Source organism: Camellia sinensis, chromosome 8, assembly GCF_055761805.1.
Source record: "Camellia sinensis isolate YWXY chromosome 8, ASM5576180v1, whole genome shotgun sequence".
NCBI lineage: Eukaryota > Viridiplantae > Streptophyta > Magnoliopsida > Ericales > Theaceae > Camellia > Camellia sinensis.
In genome coordinates this window covers 160,075,560-160,099,217 of record NC_138968.1, presented here as the reverse complement: position 1 = coordinate 160,099,217, position 23,658 = coordinate 160,075,560, and the positions used below count along the sequence as shown (strand labels likewise).

At 32.6% G+C, this 23,658-nt stretch overlaps 3 protein-coding genes across 4 annotated transcripts; all 3 read left to right on the top strand.

The window, feature by feature from the left end:
• The first annotated feature begins 699 nt into the window (after positions 1-699).
• Positions 700-3,726, top strand: LOC114320309 (glycine-rich RNA-binding protein 4, mitochondrial). The gene is made up of 4 exons (XM_028267479.2): positions 700-1,195; positions 1,286-1,354; positions 3,023-3,129; positions 3,297-3,726. Exons 1-4 carry the CDS (start codon positions 1,099-1,101, stop codon positions 3,408-3,410), a joined length of 387 nt encoding a protein of 128 aa, XP_028123280.1. The 5' UTR covers positions 700-1,098; the 3' UTR covers positions 3,411-3,726.
• Positions 3,727-7,120: 3,394 nt separating this feature from the next.
• Positions 7,121-11,314, top strand: LOC114320488 (plant UBX domain-containing protein 4). Its single transcript, XM_028267561.2, has 4 exons — positions 7,121-7,766; positions 9,338-9,623; positions 10,559-10,654; positions 10,784-11,314. The coding sequence occupies exons 1-4, from the start codon at positions 7,333-7,335 to the stop codon at positions 11,156-11,158; spliced, it is 1,191 nt and encodes a 396-aa protein (XP_028123362.2). The 5' UTR covers positions 7,121-7,332; the 3' UTR covers positions 11,159-11,314.
• A 3,822-nt stretch (positions 11,315-15,136) lies between these two features.
• On the top strand, positions 15,137-22,390 carry LOC114320503 (chromatin remodeling protein EBS). 2 transcript variants are annotated; one of them, XM_028267580.2, is made up of 5 exons: positions 15,137-15,914; positions 15,988-16,330; positions 16,429-16,497; positions 18,435-18,570; positions 22,026-22,390. In XM_028267580.2, the coding sequence occupies exons 1-5, from the start codon at positions 15,842-15,844 to the stop codon at positions 22,044-22,046; spliced, it is 642 nt and encodes a 213-aa protein (XP_028123381.1). In that variant the 5' UTR covers positions 15,137-15,841; the 3' UTR covers positions 22,047-22,390. The 2 variants fall into 2 exon arrangements, with proteins under 2 accessions (XP_028123381.1, XP_028123373.1); XM_028267572.2 differs by having other exon boundaries at positions 22,017-22,390.
• The last annotated feature ends 1,268 nt before the right edge of the window (positions 22,391-23,658 follow it).

Here is a 23,658-nt window from a genome sequence, read left to right as displayed (position 1 = left end):
GAATGTAAAGAACAAGAAATATAAAAACTGGAACGAAATATATAAAGTAAGATTGGTTTCTTGGATCTGAGTCTGGTGTTTTTTTCTGGCGTCTTCCCTGCTATTTATACTCCTCAAAGATGACCATCGAACTGCACTTCAAACTGTCGAACTGCTCCTCCGTGATCACTGATCATGCTGCCTTACAAGTAGTTCCACTACGCCATCACTTGCAGTTAAGCTTCCCTCCTATATTTGAATTTGAATGTGAGTAACTCCTGAAGCCACGTCACCTTGCATCTCTTTGCCGATCCAATGTTACTCGGACCACGCAATAGATAATATCAACTGTCACATGTACGATCAGGATCGAAGACTTGAACAGCCTTCCTATATTACCCTTGCTCTGCCACGCGTCGAACTGTAATTGGTCTTTTACAAAATATTTAGCCAACATTTATATAATGAATTGATTTTAAACAATTTTTTAGTGAATTGAACACGAGTTGACATCGAATAGTTTGATACTATAGTGCATATAAGTTTATCAAGAATTGTTCAAGTTTGCTTTTAAAACTTAGCAAACATAAAATCATATTCAAACTTGACTTATTTACGTAACTAGCTAATTTTAAATGAATTTTTAATAAATCCATCCTGAGTCAAATTCGAATATCCCAATTCATTTAAGAGTCTCATCTGAAATTCCATGCTCAATCTGTGAGTTGGGTGTATGAGTTGGTGTGTTACTATATTTTGAGTAAATTATAAATATATTTTTTAAAATTTATTTAAAATATAAATTATCTTTTATAATTTTAAAAATTATAAATATTCTTTTATTATAATTTTTATTTAATAAAATAAAAACAACATTCCTTGCTTTTCTCTTATACAACAATAAAATTTACAGAATTATTAATTAAAATATATTTATAATATTTTTAAAAAATATTAATTAATTTAATAATTTATTAATAAAATAAATTATTTATTATATAATTAAAATTTTAAAAAGACAAATCTAAATTTTAAATTACATTTTATAATTCATATTTTAATTTACCCTTATATTTTGTAATTACAATTTGCACAGCCTTGTCACTGGCTTCGTCAGCAATGAAGCAGAGTTTGGTTTCCATTGCGAGAAGAGCAAGCTGGCGTTTCTATTCTTCACCATCCTCTTCTCCTTCCAACAATAAACTCTTCGTCGGCGGTCCTCTCTCTCTCTCTCCACCTGGTTTAGATATATGTATATGTATCTAATGGTTTTCTGATTAGATGATTGTTTCTTTTGATGTTGAAGGTTTGTCATGGTCAGTGGATGAGAAGACATTGACAGATGCTTTTTCTTCTTATGGGGATGTCACTGAAGGTCACATTTAAACACCCATTAACTTAACCCAACTATATCTATTATCCCATTTTGGTATATTGTTTGTTAACTCCCTCTGCTCTCTACCTATTCGATGAAATGCCTAACTCGCTCATGTGAACAATTACTGCCGATTAATACAAGTTTGATATATCTCCTATTCATTGATGGGATTAAAAGAGCTTTTGGTTTTTAGATTATTCTGATATGTGGGTTGTGGTTATCTCAGTTGGAATTTATCAAACAGGTTAAAGTTTTTGTCCCATTTTGAATCATTTTAATTGAGGGTTTGGTTCACTGGAATAAAATAGAATTGAATGTATTGCCATTCCTTAGTCTCTCCCTATAGAATGACTATTGTGAATGATGATTGTATTTTTAATACATTTTTCACATTTTTTTAGTGAACGAAATATGATAGTGGACATAATGACATTAAATTCCACTTCATTACGGTGAACCAAACAAAGCATAAGAGTAATTCCCGCATTTTAGTTAGGAAGAGTAGGAGATGTTAAATTTTGGACGATTGAGAGAAAGAACAATTTTTTGTTGTAAACAGTTGAACAGCATATGTTCAATTACATATGTTGGGGAAATTGCCAAAAATTAAATATTGAGATAAAAACACCACCACAAGAAGACGCCATTTTTTTCGCGCAGCTAATCAGTCTACATACACGGATGAATCATTCGCCATTTTAATATTAAATTTCCCCACCTATGCTAGTCTTTAGTTGTATCACCAGATATCTGCCGCTGCAATTTTTACTTGATTTTGGTTTACAGATTGAAATAAATCAAGAAAGGATAATTGCTTGTTGGGAGTTTTTTTCCGTGTGTTTTTATTTCTCTATTTTATGAATTGTTGGATGGTTGAGGATTGCATAGTGATGATTGAAATTTGATCTTTAAGATCCGTCGACTAAAGTACGGATTAAGAGCCCATATTTGTGTTGAATCACCTTTAGTCTGGTATTTATCAGGAACAAAATATATTTTGCTGCTTATTATGGTACAAGAGGATGTAGCAGGCTGATTGTTCGATAACCCAATAAAAAGACCATGTTTGTTATATTCTTTACCATCTTCTTATTGAGGTAAAGATTGCTTCAAATCTGGTTGTACAAATTTCAACCAAATCCTATTGACAGACTTGTTCTCTAATTTAAATAATGCATGCAACTCAAATGACTCCCTTTGGGTGGATTATAAAGATTGGTTTCATTCTCAGTTAACTTTACTAAAGTGATGTGTAGATCAAGCTTTTTCTTTTCTTTTATTTATTTTCTCTTCACTTTGGGGGGAACAAGGAGGTTATCAAGCCAGAAAAAATTGAACCACTAGAGTTGCTTAGTTATATCCAGGAACCTCTGTTTAATTCTTCTCTCCTACCTCTTACGTCAGATATATATCACTAACACCTATTGTTAAAGCCTTAAAAATTTGACATATCTGCAAAGAACTGTGTTTCACTTTGAAGCTTTTAATAGAGTTTGCACCGTCTACATATATCCAATGATGTGTTTGTTAACAATATTGAGTTTGGTTTAAAAAATAAAGTTGATATTATTACTTGAAATGTGAACATTAATTCTATGCTGATTTGTCGGGAGTGAAAAAAAAAATTATATTGTGATAAATCATGTACATGCTTTTGTGTTTTAGTGAGGATATTGTACGATAAAGAAACTGGCAGATCAAGAGGCTTTGGTTTTGTAAATTTTTCAAAAGAAGATGATGCCAGATCTGCAAAAGATGCCATGGATGGGAAGGTGAGCAGATGCTGATTATTGTCATGTCATGAATTCTTGTCTTCTTCTTCTTCTTTGTCGTCTTCTTTCTTTCTTTCTTTTTCTTTTTCTTTTTTTTTTAAAAAAAATTATTATTACTTTTTAATGTATAAAAAATATATACAATTGTAAGGTGGATTTACTGGCAGGCATTTTTAGGTCGACCATTGCGGATAAGCTTTGCTCTTGAAAAGGTTCGCGGAACTCCTGTTGTAGTCCCTCGTCTTTCAAACGTTGGAGAGGCTGCCAATCGAAACAAGTGAACTTATTTGGCAGTTTTTGTGATTTCCCCCCCCCCCCCCTGGGGAACTGTGATAGCCTGAAGTGTTGTATGCATTGATCATTTGATTGTTGTGGATATTTGGTTGCCGAACTTCGTTTCTTTGTTGAACATTCAATAAAAGTAGCATCAAAATGACTAGTGAGGTAATTTTTAGAGGTTGTTATGTATGATTCTAAAGAGATGTAAAAACACTCAGCAAAATTGATGCGTGTGATTGCAGATGATTGTCTGTATCTAAAATTTGTTTATAAGGTTGTGTACTTAATAAAAGTAAAAAAATAAAAAACAATTCTACATGTTTGTTGCTTCTCGGTTCCAATTTTATAGTAAAAAATAGGAGGGATAAATATAAGAAAAAATGAATTTTTAAGATAAGTTTTAAACTTTTTACAATAGTCATATTTTTATAATTTTTGTATACATTTCAAAATTTACAAACTCACAACACCAATGACAAGTGTTACTCAAAAAGCAGTTTAAGAAGGGGGTGAATTAGGTTTCTACAAATTAAAATTAATAATATCATAATAAAATTAATTACTAGTACAATAAATTATTAACAAGCACAATGATGAACTTAGCAGTAAATGATCAAACAAAATAACAATGAAGTATAACTAATATACATGGTAAATCAAATGATTAACACATGAATATTGGATAGGTATAGCAGTAGTAAGAAAGTAAATAGATTAGGAAAGAGGAGACAAACAGATTTATAGTGAGACAAACAGATTTATAGTGGTTCGGCTTCAACCAAGTCTACATCCACTCCTCAAGTTTCACTTGAGATTTTTTACTATCTTCTAGCTTCACAGAGGTGCTAACAACGTTTTTACAAATGGAACAATCCTCTACGGATTTTACACAGACTTCACAAGCCTAAACCTTTGCAAATCTTAGGTGATTCACAATCACTCTCAAGATTTTAAGAACATAGTGTTTGCAAAATTTTTACAAGATGAAATGGTATTTTTGCTTTCAAAGAAAGCTTACAATAAATATCTCTCAAAGATAGATATATAAAATGAAACTTTAATTTTTCTGTAAATCTCACACAGGAAAGATAAGCTTAATGTTATAAGGCTCAGTGTATAATTTTCTGAGAATAGATGTGAGTGATTATAAATTAAAGAATATTTTCAAGTTTTTTTTATAACTTGTTTACATTGGAGGGTTTGGTATATATAATGAAAATTATAACCGTTGTATTCATTTGAATTTATAGCCGTTTATAGCCGTCGTAGTCATTTGAATTTATAGCCGTTTATAGCCGTCGTAGTCATTTGAATTTATAGCCATTTATAGCCGTTGTACTTTCATTATTACCAATTTGAATATCTTTCACTTGAACCTTTTGAACATTTTGGCCTTTTGAATCTTTATAGCCGTTGTACTTCCATCATTACTAATTTGAATATCTTTCACTTGAACCTTTTGGCCTGTTGCTGTGCTAGGCTCTTTGAACCTTTAATTTTGGCTGTTTGAACTCCTGATTTAATCAAATGTCAAATACATTCTAATAACATTTAGGTGAGAAATAATTAGACAAAATAATTTTTGATTCTATTTTTTTCTTTCAAATAAATCATCAAAATAAATTTTAAATTTTATTTTTCTCTTTCAAATAAATTAAAACATAATTAAATAAATCATCAAAAGAAATAAGTTTAACAATAAGTTTTCTTAATTTGTTAAAAGTTAGTTTGTAATTGATTTAACTACGGCGGTGTTTGGGAAGGTTTTTTTTTTTTTTTTTTTGGTTAGTTTTTTGCTAAAAGACAAAATAGGTTAAAAAAACCAAAAAAAAAAAAAATCAGACAAAATATTACATTAAACTCATAATCATTTCATTTTTTCTCTCATAAACATCATATCCAACTACAAAAAAAATCTAACTATCTTCCCAAAGACAAAAAAAAATTTCTCAAAAAATAATCAAAAACTAAAAAAACTTACTAAAATAACAACTTGCCAAACACCCACTATATTCCTTCGATTTATAAATTAAATTTAAGTGTATTGTAAAATTTATTAAAATTTTGAAGTTTATTTAAATAGGCTCTCAAAAAAACGAAGAAGTTAATTTAAATAATTTATAAACTGATTCATTAAAATCCATTTAATAGAATTTATTAAAACCTTTTAAATTTTGGATAAATTACAAATATTTTTTTTGATATTTATTTAAAATACGGATTGGTCCATATGATTTGAAAAATTATAAATACTCTTTTGCCATAATTTTTTATTTAGGGTTTGTTTGGGATGTGGGTTGGCTTTTTAATTATTTTAACCTGGGCTAAAAAGTCTCGTTTTGGGTAGATTTTTTAGTTTTTTTTTTTACTTTTGTAAAAGAAAAAATAAAATGATTATAATTTGGATGTGACATTTTGTCTTATTGACTTTTTAATATATTTGAGACACTTTGGGAAGATTGGTAAAAAGTCAACTTTTGACTTTTTAACTTTTTTAACAAAAAAAAAATCAGCTTTTTTAACCAAAACAACTCAATTTTTTGTCAAAAAATCACCAAAAAAGTCAAAAAGTCAAAAAATTAACTTTTTACCAACTTACCAAAACACCACTTTGTACCTGTTTGGTGCAGCTTAAAAACTGCTTATTTCAACTTTCAGCTTAATGTAAGCTATTTTGATGTGTTTGGTTTAGCTTAATAATGCAGCTTATAACTTTTTGTAAGTCAGAAATCAGCTTATTCTTTGAGTGGGCAGGAGATGCTTAATTTATAAGTCAGAAATCAGCTTATGTTTATAGTTATAAGCTATAAGCTGTTAAGGCATAAACTATAAGCACTTTCTCACGGCTCTAGTAAACAAGGCCTTTGTCTTTTGTGGTTAAAATAGCCAAAAAGTCGGGCTTTTTAACATAAAATAACCAAACAGTCAGGCTTTTTAACATGGCAAACGAAGGCTTAATAAAATTAACTAAAAAAAATTAAATTCATAACTATCATTTTATACAATAATAAAATTACATAAATTATTAATTAAAATATATTTATGAGATTATTAAAAATTTTATTAATTGCAAAGATGATTTATTAATAAAAAAAATATTTATTATAAAATTAAAACTTTAAAGGGATGATAAAATCCAAAACCAGAAAGAAAATTTAAGAGCTGATTTGGTATGTTTGAAAAAAGTAAAAAAATAAAAAAGTTACTATTCTATTTAAATCACATCATCTTATTTAAGTCTCATTACCTCTCTAACACATCACTTCAAACCGAACCTATATTTCATAAAAAGTCAAAAAATACACTTATTTAGATCATCCCAAACAACCCCTAAGAATCTATTTATAATTCACCATTAAGGGTTAGTTTAGGATGTGAGTTAGGCTTCGTTTGACAAGTGATTTTTTTTGTCAAAAAGTCAAAAAGTTACTAAAAAAATAAAAAAGCCAACAACTTATACCAAGAAGTCAAAGATTCTCTTTTTTCTCTACTTTTTTGCACATCTTTTCGTAAAAAGCCAAAAAATCATCATAAACATACTAGTTTTTTTTAGCTCATATTTTAGCCAAATAGCCAAAAAATTACTAAATTAGCCTATTTCCAAATGAGGCATTAGTCTTTTAGTTATTTTAGTCTGAAGTTAAAAAGTTCCGTTTAAAATGATTTTTTAATTTTTTAAATTATAAATTGAAAGTAACATTTTATTTTATTTAATTAAAATAATTTATTTTAACCCAAATGAACATCGCAAACAGGCTTGAATTTGTGAGTTAAAAATAAACCATAAACAACTGATCAATATTTAGGTCGATTCGTTTGCATTCGCCGCACGCCATCTCAAATATCAGTAACCGTATAAATATCCCAGGTGTCGATGCTTGAGAGAGAGCGAAGAGAGAGAGAGAGAGCTGCAAGAAAGTAACGATGGAGAAGCAAGCAGAAGAAGAAGAAAACCCTAACAGCCACGCTGATCTGATCAACACATTCTGCGAGATCGCTTCTGCGTCTCGAGAAGAAGCCCTCTTCTTCTTGGAAAGTCACAACTTCAACCTCGACGCCGCCGTCTCCACCTTCCTCGAAACCTCCTCCTCCGCCACCGCCGTCGCCACCCTCCCTCCGTCGCAATCTCCGCCTTCTTCCGCCTCACCTTCCCGCTCCCGATCACCCTCTCCGCCACCTGCCCTTCGCTCTCATCCCAACCCCTACAGTCTCCGGTCGCGGCACCGCAACAAGAAGCCCTCCGGGAGTCGTACCGGCGGTGTTCGTACTCTCTCCGATCTGAATCGTCCGTCTACGGATGGCTCTGGTAGCGATTCTGATGATCAGCCCCAAGAGTACTACACTGGTGGCGAGAAGAGGTACCTCTTGTTTTACGTTTTATTCCCATTTTGCCCTTCACCTTCCGTTTTGCTTCCTGAGAAAATACACAGCTCTGATTTAGGTATGTTTGGTATGTATATATATACATTGTCTTTGTTTTGTAGAATGTGTATGTTTTCTATGTTAGTTTTTGGATTGTATGCCAATTGAGGTTCATATCATAGGTCACTGGAAGAGTCTTAACATTCTATTATGAAACTTATTATTTAGTTGATTGAACATGACTGGTGAAATGGATTTGAGGCGTTTGCAGTTTTGGAAGTTCTTCAAGTTTTGATTATAGGAACGAAATACGAAAATAAACAAATATGACTAACTTAGTTGTGCTCCAATCTGGATTTTTGATACTGAAATCTTTACTTGGAAGGAACTCTTAACGGTATGCCTTAATTGAGGCTGAAGAAGTTGGTGAATTTTGTAATCTTTTGTTTCAAAGTCTTTGAATTTGACTATGGTTTTGAAATTAAATTTGATATTCACAACATACATAAGTATATAGCGGGTAGCATCATGATGGTGACTTTCCTCCTTATTTCCCAATTGGACCTTTTAAATTTATGGGTTTTTTTTCTTGTCAAATTTGGTTTATATCGTACTTTAATTCTTATTACATTTGATTACTACTTAACTCAAAAGGTCTACATGCCAATTATTTGGGGTTTGTTACATGAATGATTTCATCTTATTGGCTCAATTAATGGCCATATCTGCAATCAAGTCGAAGTAAATCATATCTTTTCTCACCATCTCAACCCCTGTTGTTTTTTTTTCTTTTTCTCTTTTCCTTTTGTCACTTTCTACCTTGATGAACTTACTTTTTCTTGCTGGCGTGTTGCATTAGATGGTCTATGTTGCGCATGGTTAAACTATCTCAAAGGATTTTTACTCATTTTATGTCCAACCAACACTACTTAAATTCTCATGAATCTATTCATTTTATGAAATCTTATTTCTTGTACATTATATATATATATATATATATTATATATAATTAATGTTTTTTCTCACCTTGATTTTTGGTAAATTTTTTAGGGCGTGTACTTTTTTTATTTATTTATATTTTTCATAAAAGCTAGTACTTTTTTGTGAATGATGTTGAATAGTAGACATAAAATTTCAGTCATGCATATTGATATCACCATATTTCATACTTTAAATTATCATAAATATTCTATCAAGTGCAGCAATGTTTCTTTAATCATTTCCAAAAAATTCACTGTTATACTATTTTTGTGAGATTTTTGATTAACTTCTAGAAATTTATTTGACCTTTTAAAGTTGTCCAGAGTGGTTGAAACTAAAAAGCTTGGTTGATCTATCAAACAAAGCAAAGCCCAATGCTCATGCTTAGTGTCACTTGATTATCGATACGTGTCTTGTAATATTTGATTCATGTATTTCATCTGTACAGGTTTACATTTGACGAAGCTCTTTTCAACACTGAATATTATTGAAGAAATATTTATTTATTTCTACCTTCTAACATTTGCTTATTAAAAATAAATCAAAATGATAAGATTTAACATTTAGCTAATGTTAATATTATCAGTGGAATGCTTGTCCAAGATCCATCCAAAGTCAATGATGTGGATGCAATTTTCACTCAAGCTAGACAAGCAGGAGCTGTAGAAGGACCTCTTGAGAACCTTCACCCATCGTCAAGCTCAAGAAGTTTTACTGGAACAGGGAGACTACTTTCAGGAGAGACTGTGTCATCTGCTCCTCAGCAGCCTGAAGTTGTCACACGCAATATCATTTTCTGGAGTGACGGATTCACAGTTGATGATGGTCCATTGCGGAGGTTGGATGATCCTGAAAATGCATCTTTCTTGGAGGTAGTATTTAGTTCTCATACTGACTGGTATTTATGGGTCCCAATCTTGATGCTTTGCAGTAGTTTGAACTTTGAATTTTTCATTAATCATCATTTGCTGCAAACTTTTCTTTATTGAGATTAGTCCATGAAACTATTCATCTATCATGAACTTGATTGAATATTGTTTAGTTCGTTCAAATGTTCCTAATTGGGGATGAGGTATGGAAAATCATCCATGACATTCAATAATTTAAAATGATCCTGCATACTACAATTTGCATACCGAAGAAGCAACTATTAACTATTGTGGGGATTAATGAATTGAAATTGCTTTCTAATTCTCCTTTTTTCTTTTTACCTTTCCATTTCCTCTCCTTATTTCTCATTTTGAAAAACCTGCAAAGGAAGATGCTTTACTAGACTAATCCAAATAAGTCTTATGTCTTGATCAAGTGGGGTCGGCTACGTGATCATTTTTCGCCATTCTACTCTCTCAAGGGCTAAATGCTCGATTAAAGATGCTTTACTGGAGGTGCCAGCTATACTTGTGGTCAAAGTTTGAAGGGTTAGTTTTGAAGATCACTTTTTGCCTTCTTGGCTTTTAGGGAGAGTCTCCTACTCCATTGACAATTTTATTGAATTTCATGTACTCATGGGATATATATTGTCATATAGGTGTCTAGAGAGTTGGTTTGTTGTTCTCTTCTGTAATTTGATTATACTTGGATTGTGCCTGTGATGGCACTGCTCTATTATGTTATTTTGGGAAAGAAAAGGTTATTCTTCCGGTAAATTTCCATTGACCATACAACTGACCATTTGCATACCTGAGCTGAGCTAAGCTTATCTGGAATTTCAGTCCTTTTTTATGAAGGGTTCGATCTTATTTGCAATTATCAATGATTTTCTAATTGCGAGGATGCTATCTTGTGGTTCCCTTACATCTCAATGCAGAGCATCAGTAAGTCCGAGTGTCCAAAAGAACTCGAGCCAGCAGATAGGAGGACTGCAGTCCATGTCAATCTGATGAGGAAAGAAGAAAATTTTCCAGTGCGTTCATATTTCTTCCTTTAACTTCTTGTATTTTCGTTCATCATAGGTGTCCAGCACTTACCACAGCCTTGTTTTTTCATCATCTGTGTCCTTCACGTACCACAGCTTTGTTTTTTCTTTGTGCAGATACCAGAGAAGCACCTTCTCGCATTTCAGGGCGTGGGAAGAACTTTAAGCAGCACCACCACATCCACAGAGCCTACAGTGGCTACCACTTCCTTCAATACTGCTCCAACCCCATCCATGGGTCTAGTTGTGGACGATGCATTACCTTCTACCTCAATTCAGCTCAGGTTGGCAGACGGTACACGCATGGTTTCGCGCTTCAACTACCACCATACAATCAGGGATATCCGCACCTTCATTGATGCATCAAGGCCCGGGGGTGCAAGGACATATCAATTGCAGACGGTGGGGTTCCCTCCCAAACAACTCACTGATCTGGACCAATCAATTGAACAAGCTGGACTTGCCAATTCTGTTGTGATCCAGAAACTCTAGCAAGTCATGTAATTGGTGTCAATTAGTGTCAGATATACTTAGACAGACATCAGGTGCGGTTACTATTGCTTTTTATTTAATGCGTGGACATAGCCCTTGACACAAACAATAATATTCAAATTAATATGTTTTTCTCAGACTCTAGAGATCTAGTCATCTGCTGGAAACTGTCCGTCTTTCTTTATTTTTAGTCAGTACATATGTTCCCAAGCATGAGAACTGCTTGAATCCAGTAGCATCAGATGGGGAGTTTTTAAAAACACCCGCTTCATTTCTTTCCACACCCGCCACGCATTGTCAATTAATTAACACTTTATTTAAAGAGAAACATGTGTACATGCAAGTATACGGAAAAATTAGTGGGTGTATGTAGAAGCTCCCACAAGTTGGTGAATTGATTCACATTCAAGTTGACTTCATTGTCTTCGACAGATCAAGATTGATCTTAACCTGCCAAAGGGGAAATCCAGATGATTTTCCTGGCAAATGAAAATTCTGCCCCGTTTGGGGACTTACCTTTTTAGCCAAAAAGTCAAAAAGTTATCTTTTTAGCTAAAAAGCCAACAACTCATACCAAAAAGTTTTTCTCTCTACTTTTTTGCACATCTTTTCGTAATTAGCTAAAAAGTTATCCCAAGCATATAAGTTTTTTTTACTTACTTTTTTAGCCAAATAGTCAAAAAGTTACTAAATTAGCCTGTTCCCAAACAAGGCCAAGCAACGGATATTCATCAAAAAGACTGCAAATTCTCTGCACCATTCATATGGTCAATGTGGCTACTGTTCCAAACTATGTCTGTGTTTAGACATTTTTCCAGGAGTTGTAACTGCCCAGTTTATTTATCTTGTTTTATGAAAAAAAACAAGTGTTTTTTTACTAGTGATTATGAAATGGTAGTTGTTGTGTAAAGCTGTGGTGTTGCTTGGTGGTGATGGTAGAGTTGGAATGAGAGAATTTTTTTATTTTTTTGGTCTTTTTCTTTTTCTTGTGATCATGGACTGGTGTTTTTTGTACCTATGGTGGGTGGGTAATGATGTAATTGGTGGTGGGTGGTTGTGGTGGGGGTGGGTAGTGATATTAATGGCAGGAAGAAATGTAGGGTGGTGGTGGGCAGTGATATTAGTGGTGGTGTGAAATGTAGGGTGGTAGTGTTCAGTTGGGTTGGAAAGAGTGTTTTCTTCTTTTCCTTAATAGAGCTATGGTGGTTCTTGCTTATGGTGGTGGGTTGTTGGTGAGTAGCGACGGTGGTGATGCCACTGGTGTGAACTCTAAGGTGATAGTTCTGGACTGAATAATTATTTTTTGTTTTTTATTTGTTAACTAAAACTACAGCCTTGGCTGTGTTTTCCTAACCTTTATATGACTAAAGGTTAACTGAAGGGAAGGTGTACATCAAACAAAATTATGATATGTTCAAATCTTGAATTTATTAAAAGAATGAAAAATGGAAAAAATATAAATTTAACTTTTGTGACTTTATTTTTTGTTTGTTTATCTTTTCTTTCTAGAAATCTTTACTGATTCAAAGGGTTGTAACATGCAATTATGCGAAGGACCCCCACATTGTCAATTACTTACTCCATTAGCCATGATGATGAGCTTTTCTTCAAATAGTAGAGTTAGAAAATGATGATAATGAGGGTAAGTTTTTTCTCTCTTTTTTATTTTATTTTAAATTTAAATTTAAATTATTCTTGTGAGATTGGGAGAAAATAATATGTTCTTTCAATTTTCTTCTTTATCATGTGTAGATATATCTATATATGTATAGGAAGTGAAGTCTTCCGTTGTAAACGGAGGCAAAGAAAAAATGTCTCTGGTTAGGGTTAAAAGGAGTGAAGTCTAAAGTGTAATTTTTTCATTTCATATTGAATGATAAATTTTTCTTTTTAACACAATATTTCAAGGCCAAAAAGGTATTTCTCTTTCATATTCCAATAGTTTTATTAATTTTACCCTTAATGAAAGAAAAGCTTATATGATTATATCAAAAATTTTGAGCTTATTGTAATTATTTTTTTAATTGGAGCTTAAATATTAACGAAAATTTTATTTTATTTTTTAATGACGACAAAATAACAATGTTATTACGGTGACAATTTCAAAGATGCCCCCAAAAAAACAAGTAGTCTTGTTTTTAGACCACACTTGATGGATCAGATTAATTTGATTTTAATTGAAAGATACCTTTTTTTTTTTTTTTTTTTTGGTTTATTTTTGGTCTGATTGAAAGATATGCTCTAAGCACCTAAGGTTTGATTTGGGTGATTTAGGCTTGTCCTGTGCATTGAAGTAATGACCCATTTTTCATTGTGAAAGCTAAGAAAAATGACATATAGTTAATTATTATAAGGTTTGACTTTGCATACACTACTTTACAATCCTTAGTTGGTCTCCAATAATACAAATTTATCATATTTCTTTTAGCCTGTGTTTGGCAAGGGCTTTTTCAGGTTTTTTTGGTTATTTTAGCCACAAAAAATAAAATAGGCTATTTTAGCCATAACAAACAAAACATCACATCCAACCTATAATCATTACATTTTTTTCTCACAAAAAAAGTCAAAAAAGCTAAAAAGTCAAAAAGCCCTTCCCAAACCAAGCTTTTTAGCCCAGGCTAAAATAGCCAAAAAAGTCAAAAAGCCAAAAAGTCAACCCACTTCCCAAACGGAGGCTAAGTTATTATATAATGTGACATATATGACTATTCAGGCCCCGTTTGGGGACTTACCTTTTTAGCCAAAAAGCCAAAAAGTTACCATTTTAGCCAAAAAGCTAACAACTCATACCAAAAAGTCAAAGATTCTCTTTTCTCTCCACTTTTTGCATATCTTTTCGTAATTAGCCAAAAAATCATCCCAAACATATAAGTTTTTTTTTACCTACTTTTTTAGCCAAATAGCCAAAAAGTTACAAATTAGCATGTTCCCAAACGAGGCCTCAATATTAGTAAAATTTATGTGGAAGTCATTGCATTAGTAATAGTTATGTATCATGCTAAGTACTAAATAAAATGTGACAATAAAAATAACAAGTGTAACATTATTGATAAGTCTTATATATCGTCTTTTTTTATAATTACATAATTGATTACAAAAAGAATGTCGATAATTATATAAATAAGGCAACGTGACTCACCATTTAAAAATTGGTCCATGCACATTAATTTATTTATATTTATTTTTTATTAATTTTGCAGTAGATTTGTTTATATAGAAACATTGCTCTATTTCAAGTTTCTAAACTAGTATAATTATTATTATTTTTTGTCCCCCCCTCTTGTTGAGTCATTCCTGCATTATCATTACCCTTCGTTCCAATTTTTATTCATTTTTGTAACATTATAATAATTTATTTCTTTAGTAGACACCAAGTGCCGTTTTGGGTATTTTCATAAAAAGTCACGTTTTTGTTCATTTTCCAAAAACGTATGCGGCCAAAAACGCAACAAAATTGATTTGGGAAGGGCTAAAAATGCAAGTGTAAAATTACAAATTAGGGCCTATGACAAAAAAATAAAAAAATAAATTTTTTATGTTGGGTAAGAGTATTTTGGTCATTTTAATTTGATTTGACACCATAAATAAATATTAAACTAAAAAATAAAAAATCAACTTTTTACCAAATTCCTAAATCACTTTCTAAAAAATTAAAAAACTTAACAAAAAATCAAAAATTAACTTTTTACTAACTTTCTAAAACACGCCCACAAGTCACCACATTAGCCTGTGTTTGGCAAGAGCTTTTTCAGGCTTTTTTGGCTATTTTAGCCACAAAAAACAAAATAGGCTATTTTAGCCATAACAAACAAAACATCACATCCAACCTATAATCATTACATTCTTCTCTCACAAAAAAAGTCAAAAAAGCCAAAAAGCCAAAAAGCCCTTCCTAAACCAAGCTTTTTAGCCCAGGCTAAAATAGCCAAAAAAGCCAAAAAGCCAAAAAGCCAACCCACTTCCCAAACGGAGGCTTAGTTGGTTTGGGGTGTACTCTTTCTGCTCCAATTTCCCAAAGCCAAATAAATAATTAAGCATATGCTTTGTAATGCTCCATCAACAATGAAAAAGCATGTGCAATATGAATTATAGCCAAAATAAATAAATAAATAAAAGATATATTAATAAAATTAACATACAGTAACCTAATAAATAAATAAAAGATCTATTAATAAAATTAACATACAGTAACCTATTAATTTAATTTTTCAAATTAAAAGGATGTAATTTGTATTTGTATTTTTATATTTAAAATAAAATAAATAAACTGTGGGCCCTAATTGAAAAGAAACACAAACCTTAAAATGGACGCGCATGCACGCATCAATCAAATAATATGATGTTGGTGTAGTTGATGATAGATAGCTAGATAGACGCTGTATGGTGGTGACTATTCATGTCCGCACCGCATCCAAACAAAACCCTTCCCGTCCGATCTCTGTCCCCCTCCCTCCCTCCTCTTTCTCTCTCCTCTCTCTAGACTAGACACGCTCTCTCTGTCCCCCCAGCAACTAGGGTTTCTGTTCTGCTCTACTCTCTGAAACCTCCATTTCTGCTTCAATCACCTCCAAACCCCTCCATCCAAACTAAGTGTAAGCTCGGATTCAGCTCTTTCTCTCTCTCTACAAAATCCAATACTCCTCTCTTTCTCTCTCAAACAATAGCTTCAAAGCTCAATCGTTAATGGCGAAGACCAAACCAGGCAAGAAAGACGTTGATTCTTACACCATCAAAGGCACCAACAAAATCGTCAGACGTAACTCCCCCTCACTCTCTTTCTATTTCTCTCTCATACACTCTTTCTCTCTAATTTTTGTTTTTTTTGGCAGCTGGGGATTGTGTGTTGATGAGACCATCGGACTCCGATAAGCCTCCATATGTGGCACGCGTGGAGAAGATTGAGGCCGATCACCGGAACAACGTTAAGGTTCGGGTTCGGTGGTACTACAGGCCTGAGGAGTCTATGGGAGGTCGGAGACAGTTTCACGGAGCAAAAGAGTTGTTCTTGTCGGACCACTACGATGTGCAGAGTGCTCACACGATAGAAGGGAAGTGCATTGTTCACACATTCAAAAATTACACTAAGCTTGAGAATGTTGGTGCTGAGGATTACTTTTGTCGGTTCGAGTATAAGGCTGCCACCGGAGGTTTCACTCCCGACCGTGTTGCCGTGTGAGTTGAATTTCCTGTTGAGTTTTGAATTGGTTTGTTTGTGTGAGTGGTTTTTTTGGACTAATGAATTACTGTTTTGATGATGTTATTTTTTGAAGGTATTGTAAGTGTGAGATGCCATATAACCCAGATGACCTCATGGTGCAATGCGAGGGCTGCAAAGACTGGTATGCCTTTTCTTTTTCTTTTTTTTTTTTTGAAAAAAATTACTTCATGATTATGTTCTGGAGCTATAATTTGCTTTAATTATAAAAATTATTATTATTATTATCATCATTTTTTTCTTCCATTTGGCATGTTGGAGGTTCTATACATGGAATTACAGATGAAATTTGCTATTACTTGCACTCTGTTTAGTTTCTTCACTTGATGAGCTGATTTAACTGAGTTCTTTCTCATTATTGTTTTCCTTGGGAAGGGAATTGAAAAAGGAGAGGGAAACGAGCGTAAGATAATCACTATGGACATTGATTATTGCTATGTTTGGTTTTTGGATTAGTCAAGGAAAATGAGAGTCTAAATTTCTTACTTTTGCTTGTTCCATTTGGGAAGATGAAAACAAGAGGAATAGACATTTCTTAAGATTCTTTTTTGGTTGTTTACCCATAGAAAAATTGAGTAATCACGAGTAATTTCATCTCCCTATTCTTTTCCTTTCGCTTGACAAATTTTGAATCCAAACATAACCTAAGGTACTAGATTTTGGGTGAATCTTAGGGGAATAAATAGATATTGTGATGCCACGTGAAGCCACTTTGAGAATGAAGTTTTAATTAGTCTTCCGCCATTCATTTGGTTTGTTGCTTGTGGTATACTTTTTTTTTTTAATTCTAGAATTCAATTCAGATATTCCATCTTTCATTCTTTTACATTTTTGGCAGATCTAATTGTAGTCTTAATTAGTCTTCCGCCATTCATGTATTGTTTTATCTGATCAAACTCTCATTAGCATAATGAGGCTCCTTTTGTTATTTTGTTAATTTGGAAAACAGGAATCTTTTACTGAGGGTCTCTCTTTTCCGTTTTATTTTGCTTTTATTTCATCTGTCTAGACACAATTTTACATGTTCGAAATGTCCAAGGAAGGAGTATATAAACACACACATTGGTTTAACACAAAATTTGCAAGAAATGTAAGGCATGGTGGGTCATCGGGTTCTTAATAAAAAAAATTATTAGACTAATTGCAAAGGAACTGTTTCCTAGGCCTGTGACTTTGAATGTCACAAAAGCTTAGAGGCGATTCTTCGTGAAAGAATATTTTTTGATAAGCTTTCATGAAGAAATATTTTTATTTTTATAATAATTCACAACACTTGTAGTAAATTTATCTAAACTCAAGAAGAAAAGTTCAGGAATGACTTGTGAATATCAAGTCCAAAAGGTCATGCTATCTAGGAAGAAACTTGGAAAGAATATTTTTTCTTTTTGTGACCATTAGGAAAACTGATTGAAGTGGTGTCTTGCTTTGGTGTATACCTTCTTTAATTATTTGTAATTTTAATGCTTTGTAAAGCTAAATTAGCATGATTGAAGTGTAAATCCTTTTATTGGGAGGTATTGCAAAAAATGCTTGTAAATATTAATTGAAAGAGGTTTGTAGTTCAAAATTCCTTAGAGCACTAATACCTCAGTTAAGGTGGTGCCTGTCAATTGATGGAGTTAAGATGGTTCGTTATAGAAGTGGGAAAAGATCGAGCTAATGAGAGAAGAAATATTGGGATATTCTGAATTAAAAATGTGGTGAAAGATTTATTGGAAGGACAAAGTAGAATCTCATATATGACCATAAGTAGTTGAAGCAAATTACCTCATGAGGTTATGTAGAGTGAAAATTACATGAGTGTGTTTTCTCCCATGGGATCTGGAGGGAGTCTCATATGTTAGTTGTTAAAATAATTGAGGTCATGTAGTGTGGGACACTACATCACAGGAATATGTTTTGCTTTTGTAGTTTGCAGAGAGGCTCTTATCAATTTATTGATTTAGGTGTTCAGCCTCAATGATCTATCTGCATTCTGTCCCTTACCTATGAGCATGTGTGTATGACAATATCCATAAATAGTTACATTTTTTCCTTAATGCATAAACAAATAATTTGCAGGTTTCATCCTTCTTGTATGGGTATGACTATTGAGGAAGCAAAAAAATTGGAACGCTTTTTGTGTTCTGACTGTTCTGATGATGATGCAAAGAGATCGTTAAACTCAATCCCGGTATCACCATCTGTTGAGGCTAAGGTGAAAATACTTTTCCCCCCAGTTTGATATAACTGGATTTCTGTGTATTCAGTCATTGCTTAATATTGTGAATATAACTGTACCTTTTGTGCACAATGTCATATATACTCTTTTCGATTGATTCTATGAATGTGTATTACTATTTTGTTATGTCAATTGAATGATGAGAATATATATTTTTTATCCGCTGATAAATAATTGAATGATAAAGTGAATGTAATAAGATCAGAGAAAACACCTAGGTTAGACGGACTTCAAAGTGTGTATGGGAATTTGTGTTGACTTGACATGAAACTTGTGTGTGTATGGGTTATGTGTCACTGCCAAGATTGTTATTAGACATTTTCGCAATTAGGAGTATACAACAAAGAAATATTAAGCGTGTCACCTGATTCATTAGAAGTTTCTTAGAATACTTTGTAAATATGTTTTCATGTAACATAGATATTGCTTACAAATTTTTCTTTTAAATTATCAATAGGAAATACAGCAAGTGCCCATGTTCAACGAGCAATATTGTGAGGAGACTAAGAACATTTGTCTTGGTGATAGCACAATTTGTACCCCATGTTCTAAAATTTGGAATTCGATTGATCTAACTCACACATCAAGGACAAAGATATACATCAGTTAAGAAAATAATCATCCCAGGATAAATCATGGACCTTTTTGCTGGCCAGTACACCTTCACCAAGTAAAAAAATTTTAGTTGCCAACTTTGTAGTTTTCGTTACTGAGCCTTTTTCCTCGCAGAGACTCCTTATTCTTCTCTTTCATTACTGAGGCTTATTCCTGTGCCATTTTTGCCATACCATGTCTATGTATCCAAAGTTTCCACAGGTCAATCATAGATCAGCATTCCTGTTGACATTATCTCGCTGGAAGCATTTTCGTGGGCACTCAACTGAATTTCTACATTGCTTTTGATTTAAGATAGGTTTTCCATTAATTCTGTCCTTGCCTTGTCCAGAGCGGGTAATGTATATATCGTTATGAGTGCTGTTTGCCTTATCTTACCCATTGTTCCACTGTTATTATTGTAATTATATAGAGGACTGTATCTCTCGTGATTTTTCTTAGTGACTAAGGCCTGATTTGGAGTTGTCGAACCTATTTGAAGGTGCTGATCACAAGGTTCTGAAGCAATAAGCTGCAAGTGGGAAGTTGAAAGTTGGAACCAATAAGGTTGCCGTTTTTATTTGAGGGCAAGTTGGAAGTTGACATAATTCATTTAAGCCTTAGGGAGGGTTTATGTGTTACACATATATATCTATATATTATAAGAAAAATTTTTGTTGCTTAGTTGTAATATTTATGATAAATGTTTATTATTATTATTATTGGTAAATAAGCATTATACTAGCACTTAAACTATTAGACACACAAGGATATTAAATTTGCCTTGCAAAAGTAACAATTCATCACCAATGGCATATATTTTACCCCTCAATCCTCACAAACTCAAACTGAAAGATTTATTGAAAAATCTCCGTCATTCAATTTCTAAAAAGAAAGCCTAAATTTAGGATAATGGTCAATTCCCTACAAATTTTCTTTTATTTCTTTGGGATTAATATGTTTGAGTGGTCCTATTCTAGTTGGAACCAATTAATATGCTTTAATTTAGGATAATTATCTGTTCCCTACAAATTCTCTTTTAATTTCAAAAGAGAAGCAAGTTTGACAAAAAAATAATCCAAAAGTTTTACTGTATTGCTAAATTCAAACTGCCTTTCAATGCATTTCCTGTCATGATTGGATTTGATTGCAAATTTTTTTTTTTTTTTTTTTTTGGGAGTGTGAAATTAAATATATAATTTAAAATGTTATTTTAATAGTTGGTACTGTGTATGTGTGGGTGTTGAGGGAAAAATTGTCTACCTTACCTGGGGTTGCGTTGCTCACTGTTTACTCTTACTTGGAGGAAGTCATGTCCTGGTTATGTCATACAAATTTAAATTATTTAACACAAGGCATATGGGGCCAACAACCTTAATAAGATCAATGTAGCATTCATATATTGTATGGTTTTGATATTTACTAGTGTTGGATTTCTGGTATGTCATGTCAATTACATGGGCAAGAGAGCAGTGAATTAAGTTGTGTTCCATCTTACAACTCTTTACCATAGGTTTTGATTTAATTACAGATTATCTGTGTTCATATTGGATTCTTGTGAGGCTGCTTGTTTTTTATTCGCTTTATTGAGTTTGATAATTCATGGAACTCCCCCCACTATACTTTTAGTATTGTCTATTTGAAAGCTCTAAAAACACATGAGGGAGAGCTTTCAAACCAAGTCTTCATTACAAAAATCTTAATGACTGTCAATGTCATCTTATTGAAAAATGGTTCGGTTTCTATTTCACAATTTTTCTCCTTAATCTTTTAAATTATCAGTTCATATATTGATTGATGTGATAGAGAACATATGTTCAGGAGATTAAGATGGTAACGAGGAAGATTTAGAAAAGATGGGAGTTTTGATGAGCTATACTAACGTGATTAAGGGCATCTATGATGAAGCAGCAGTGGCAAACAAGTAATTCATGTAGCAATAGGTTTCCTTAAGAAATGTCACTGTGTTCTTATGCTTTTCCACTCATTGTATATGAACATACTAGGCATATTGGGATTAGAAATATAGAGCTACACTAGACCTTCAAGGTTTTAGGTTAAATAGAATTGAAAGCAAACACATTACTGTAACTTAGTGAAGCTAGGAGGTATAGTAGAAATCTAAAGCGAAGATATATCTAGGAGTGAGCACTTCCATCATTATGGATTCATTATCCATAAGATCTGATGATTGAAGAGAAAAATACGCATGGATGATGAAGTGGAGAAATGCTATGAAGTGGTGTATAATTTGTTGATGGCGAACAATTTTCTTTTTTCTTTTTTCTTTTTTTTTTGGGTAAGGTCAATGATGAACAAATTATTACATTTAGAGTGTGTCAACATCTATTGAAAGAACAAATTAAATAATTTTGAGTCTTTCATTTAAACAATGACAGGTTGAAGTAATAGTACCTGAGTTGCTAGTTTTACCCACTAGATTGCTAAGAAAACATGTAAGAGGAAATAAAATTTAGAATCTTAAGAAAAGTTTTTGAGTCCTATCGCTGTCTGATATTCTTTTCAATGTTATGTTTTTGTTTTGTGTGTTTTCTGTCATAATGAAAAATGTTGTTATGCTAGAAGAATTTGGGTACTCATAAAATAGAATATGTTTGCTTTGTGATTTTTTTGATTGATTCCAATATACGAATATTGCTCAACCTGGTGCTTGTGTTCTATTATTATTATTATTATTTTATTTTATTTTTTTCTTATAATGGTGCTTATGTTCTATTATTATTATTAGTTTTTCCCTATAATGGTGCTTATGTTCTATTAATGAATCATTTAATGTCTAAGGGGATTGTGTCTGATTCCAATTCTAGGTGGAGCAGCCAAAGCGCAGAAAGAGATGACGGATTGGTCATGATGCATGCTGTGGAGGTACTCGTTTTCTTGCGTATTAGCTGCAGTATTGTTGTTGTGTTGTTGAATTGTACAGTGCAGAGAAGGTACAGTGCAGAGAAGGTACTGTGCTTGCACAAACCAGAGGCTTTCCTTAATTTACTGTATTGAACCTCATTATCTATAAATGTTCGTTGATGTGTGCTAGACTCGGGAAATGACTCTATCTTTGTCTTGTCTTCATGTGACTACAATTTGTGTGCAAAATGGGGATAAAAAATTGGCAGTAACTTGTTGAAGTTCGGAGTCCTTAATGCAACATTAAACTAAAATTATTAAGAACTAAACTTGAATCTGTTGTGATGTGCTTTGCTGGTTTTGTTTTGTATTGTATTGATGAGAATTGTTGAAGGCTACATTTAGCATGGGAGATATGACAAGGCTGTGCAGTCTGCACTAGCAGATCAAGATACTGATGCATCTTGCATTTAAAAGAAAAAAAAGATTTTCGATGCAGCTTTGAGTCCTTTTTCAACTCGTGAGATTTGATTATTCGATCGGTTAGCAAGTGGATACTAGTTTTTTGGAGTTTGTTTCAGAAGATTGCTTATGTGCAGCCCAACTTGAGATTTTCTATGAATTGGATTGTTTCCACTCTCGGTCAGATATTGGTTTGCAATATGAATTGGGTCCATTTGAATCAATCTGCCTTTCCCAAACTCAACTGTTTCAGTAGCAATGGATTTCATTTGTTTGAGGGGTTTACTTGTAGAAGGCTGCTGGGCAAGTTGGCTATATTATGAGCCTTTGTTCCATAGCTCATTATCTATATGTTTTTTTTTTTTTTTTTTAAATGACTTTGTATTTATGTATATATATATATATAGAAGTTGTGGGTGTGTGTGCGCGTGCACACAATATAACTGCAGCAGTTACATAAATTGTCAATTTTGAATATTACAATTCTATTGTTACAGTTGAGACAAACGAAAGTTTTTCAAACAGTCAAAATGGAGATTTTGTTGATCAAACAGAAAGCATTAAACAGTTTGAAAAAATGTTGCCACTAAATTGATTTGTTCACTTAATAATATGGTATATATATATTTTAAGTTTTGGAAACCATGCTAGGGCCAGTGATGCTAGGGCACTTCTTAATCTAAGTTACATGTTTAGGGATATTAAAATCGATCACAGAATTAGACACGTAATACATATGTATAGACAAGATTTTTCAAAAGCTGATTTCATTAATAATTTTTGTAAAATATTATCCATTCATATATATTTTGCATTTAATTCTATGATCGGCTTTTAATTGTTTAATTGTCGGAGGAAAATGTAGATTATTATAATATTTGTTTTGAAGGAAATATTCTCAAATCATTTAATGTAAAAGATGTATGGTTAATTTTGTTTTTCTTTTCTTTCAATTTTATTATTATTTTTTCTGAAGAAATAATTTTTTACTAAAAGGACGGTCGATTCAAATTATCTACTGGGAAGTATTTTTGTGGCTAGGTCAGTGTGGGTGGTCCATAAATAAGTGAAGGATGGGCGGCCCTTTAATTCAAAATAATCACATCACTTCCCCGGTTGCCCACATCTAGTATATATTAGTTG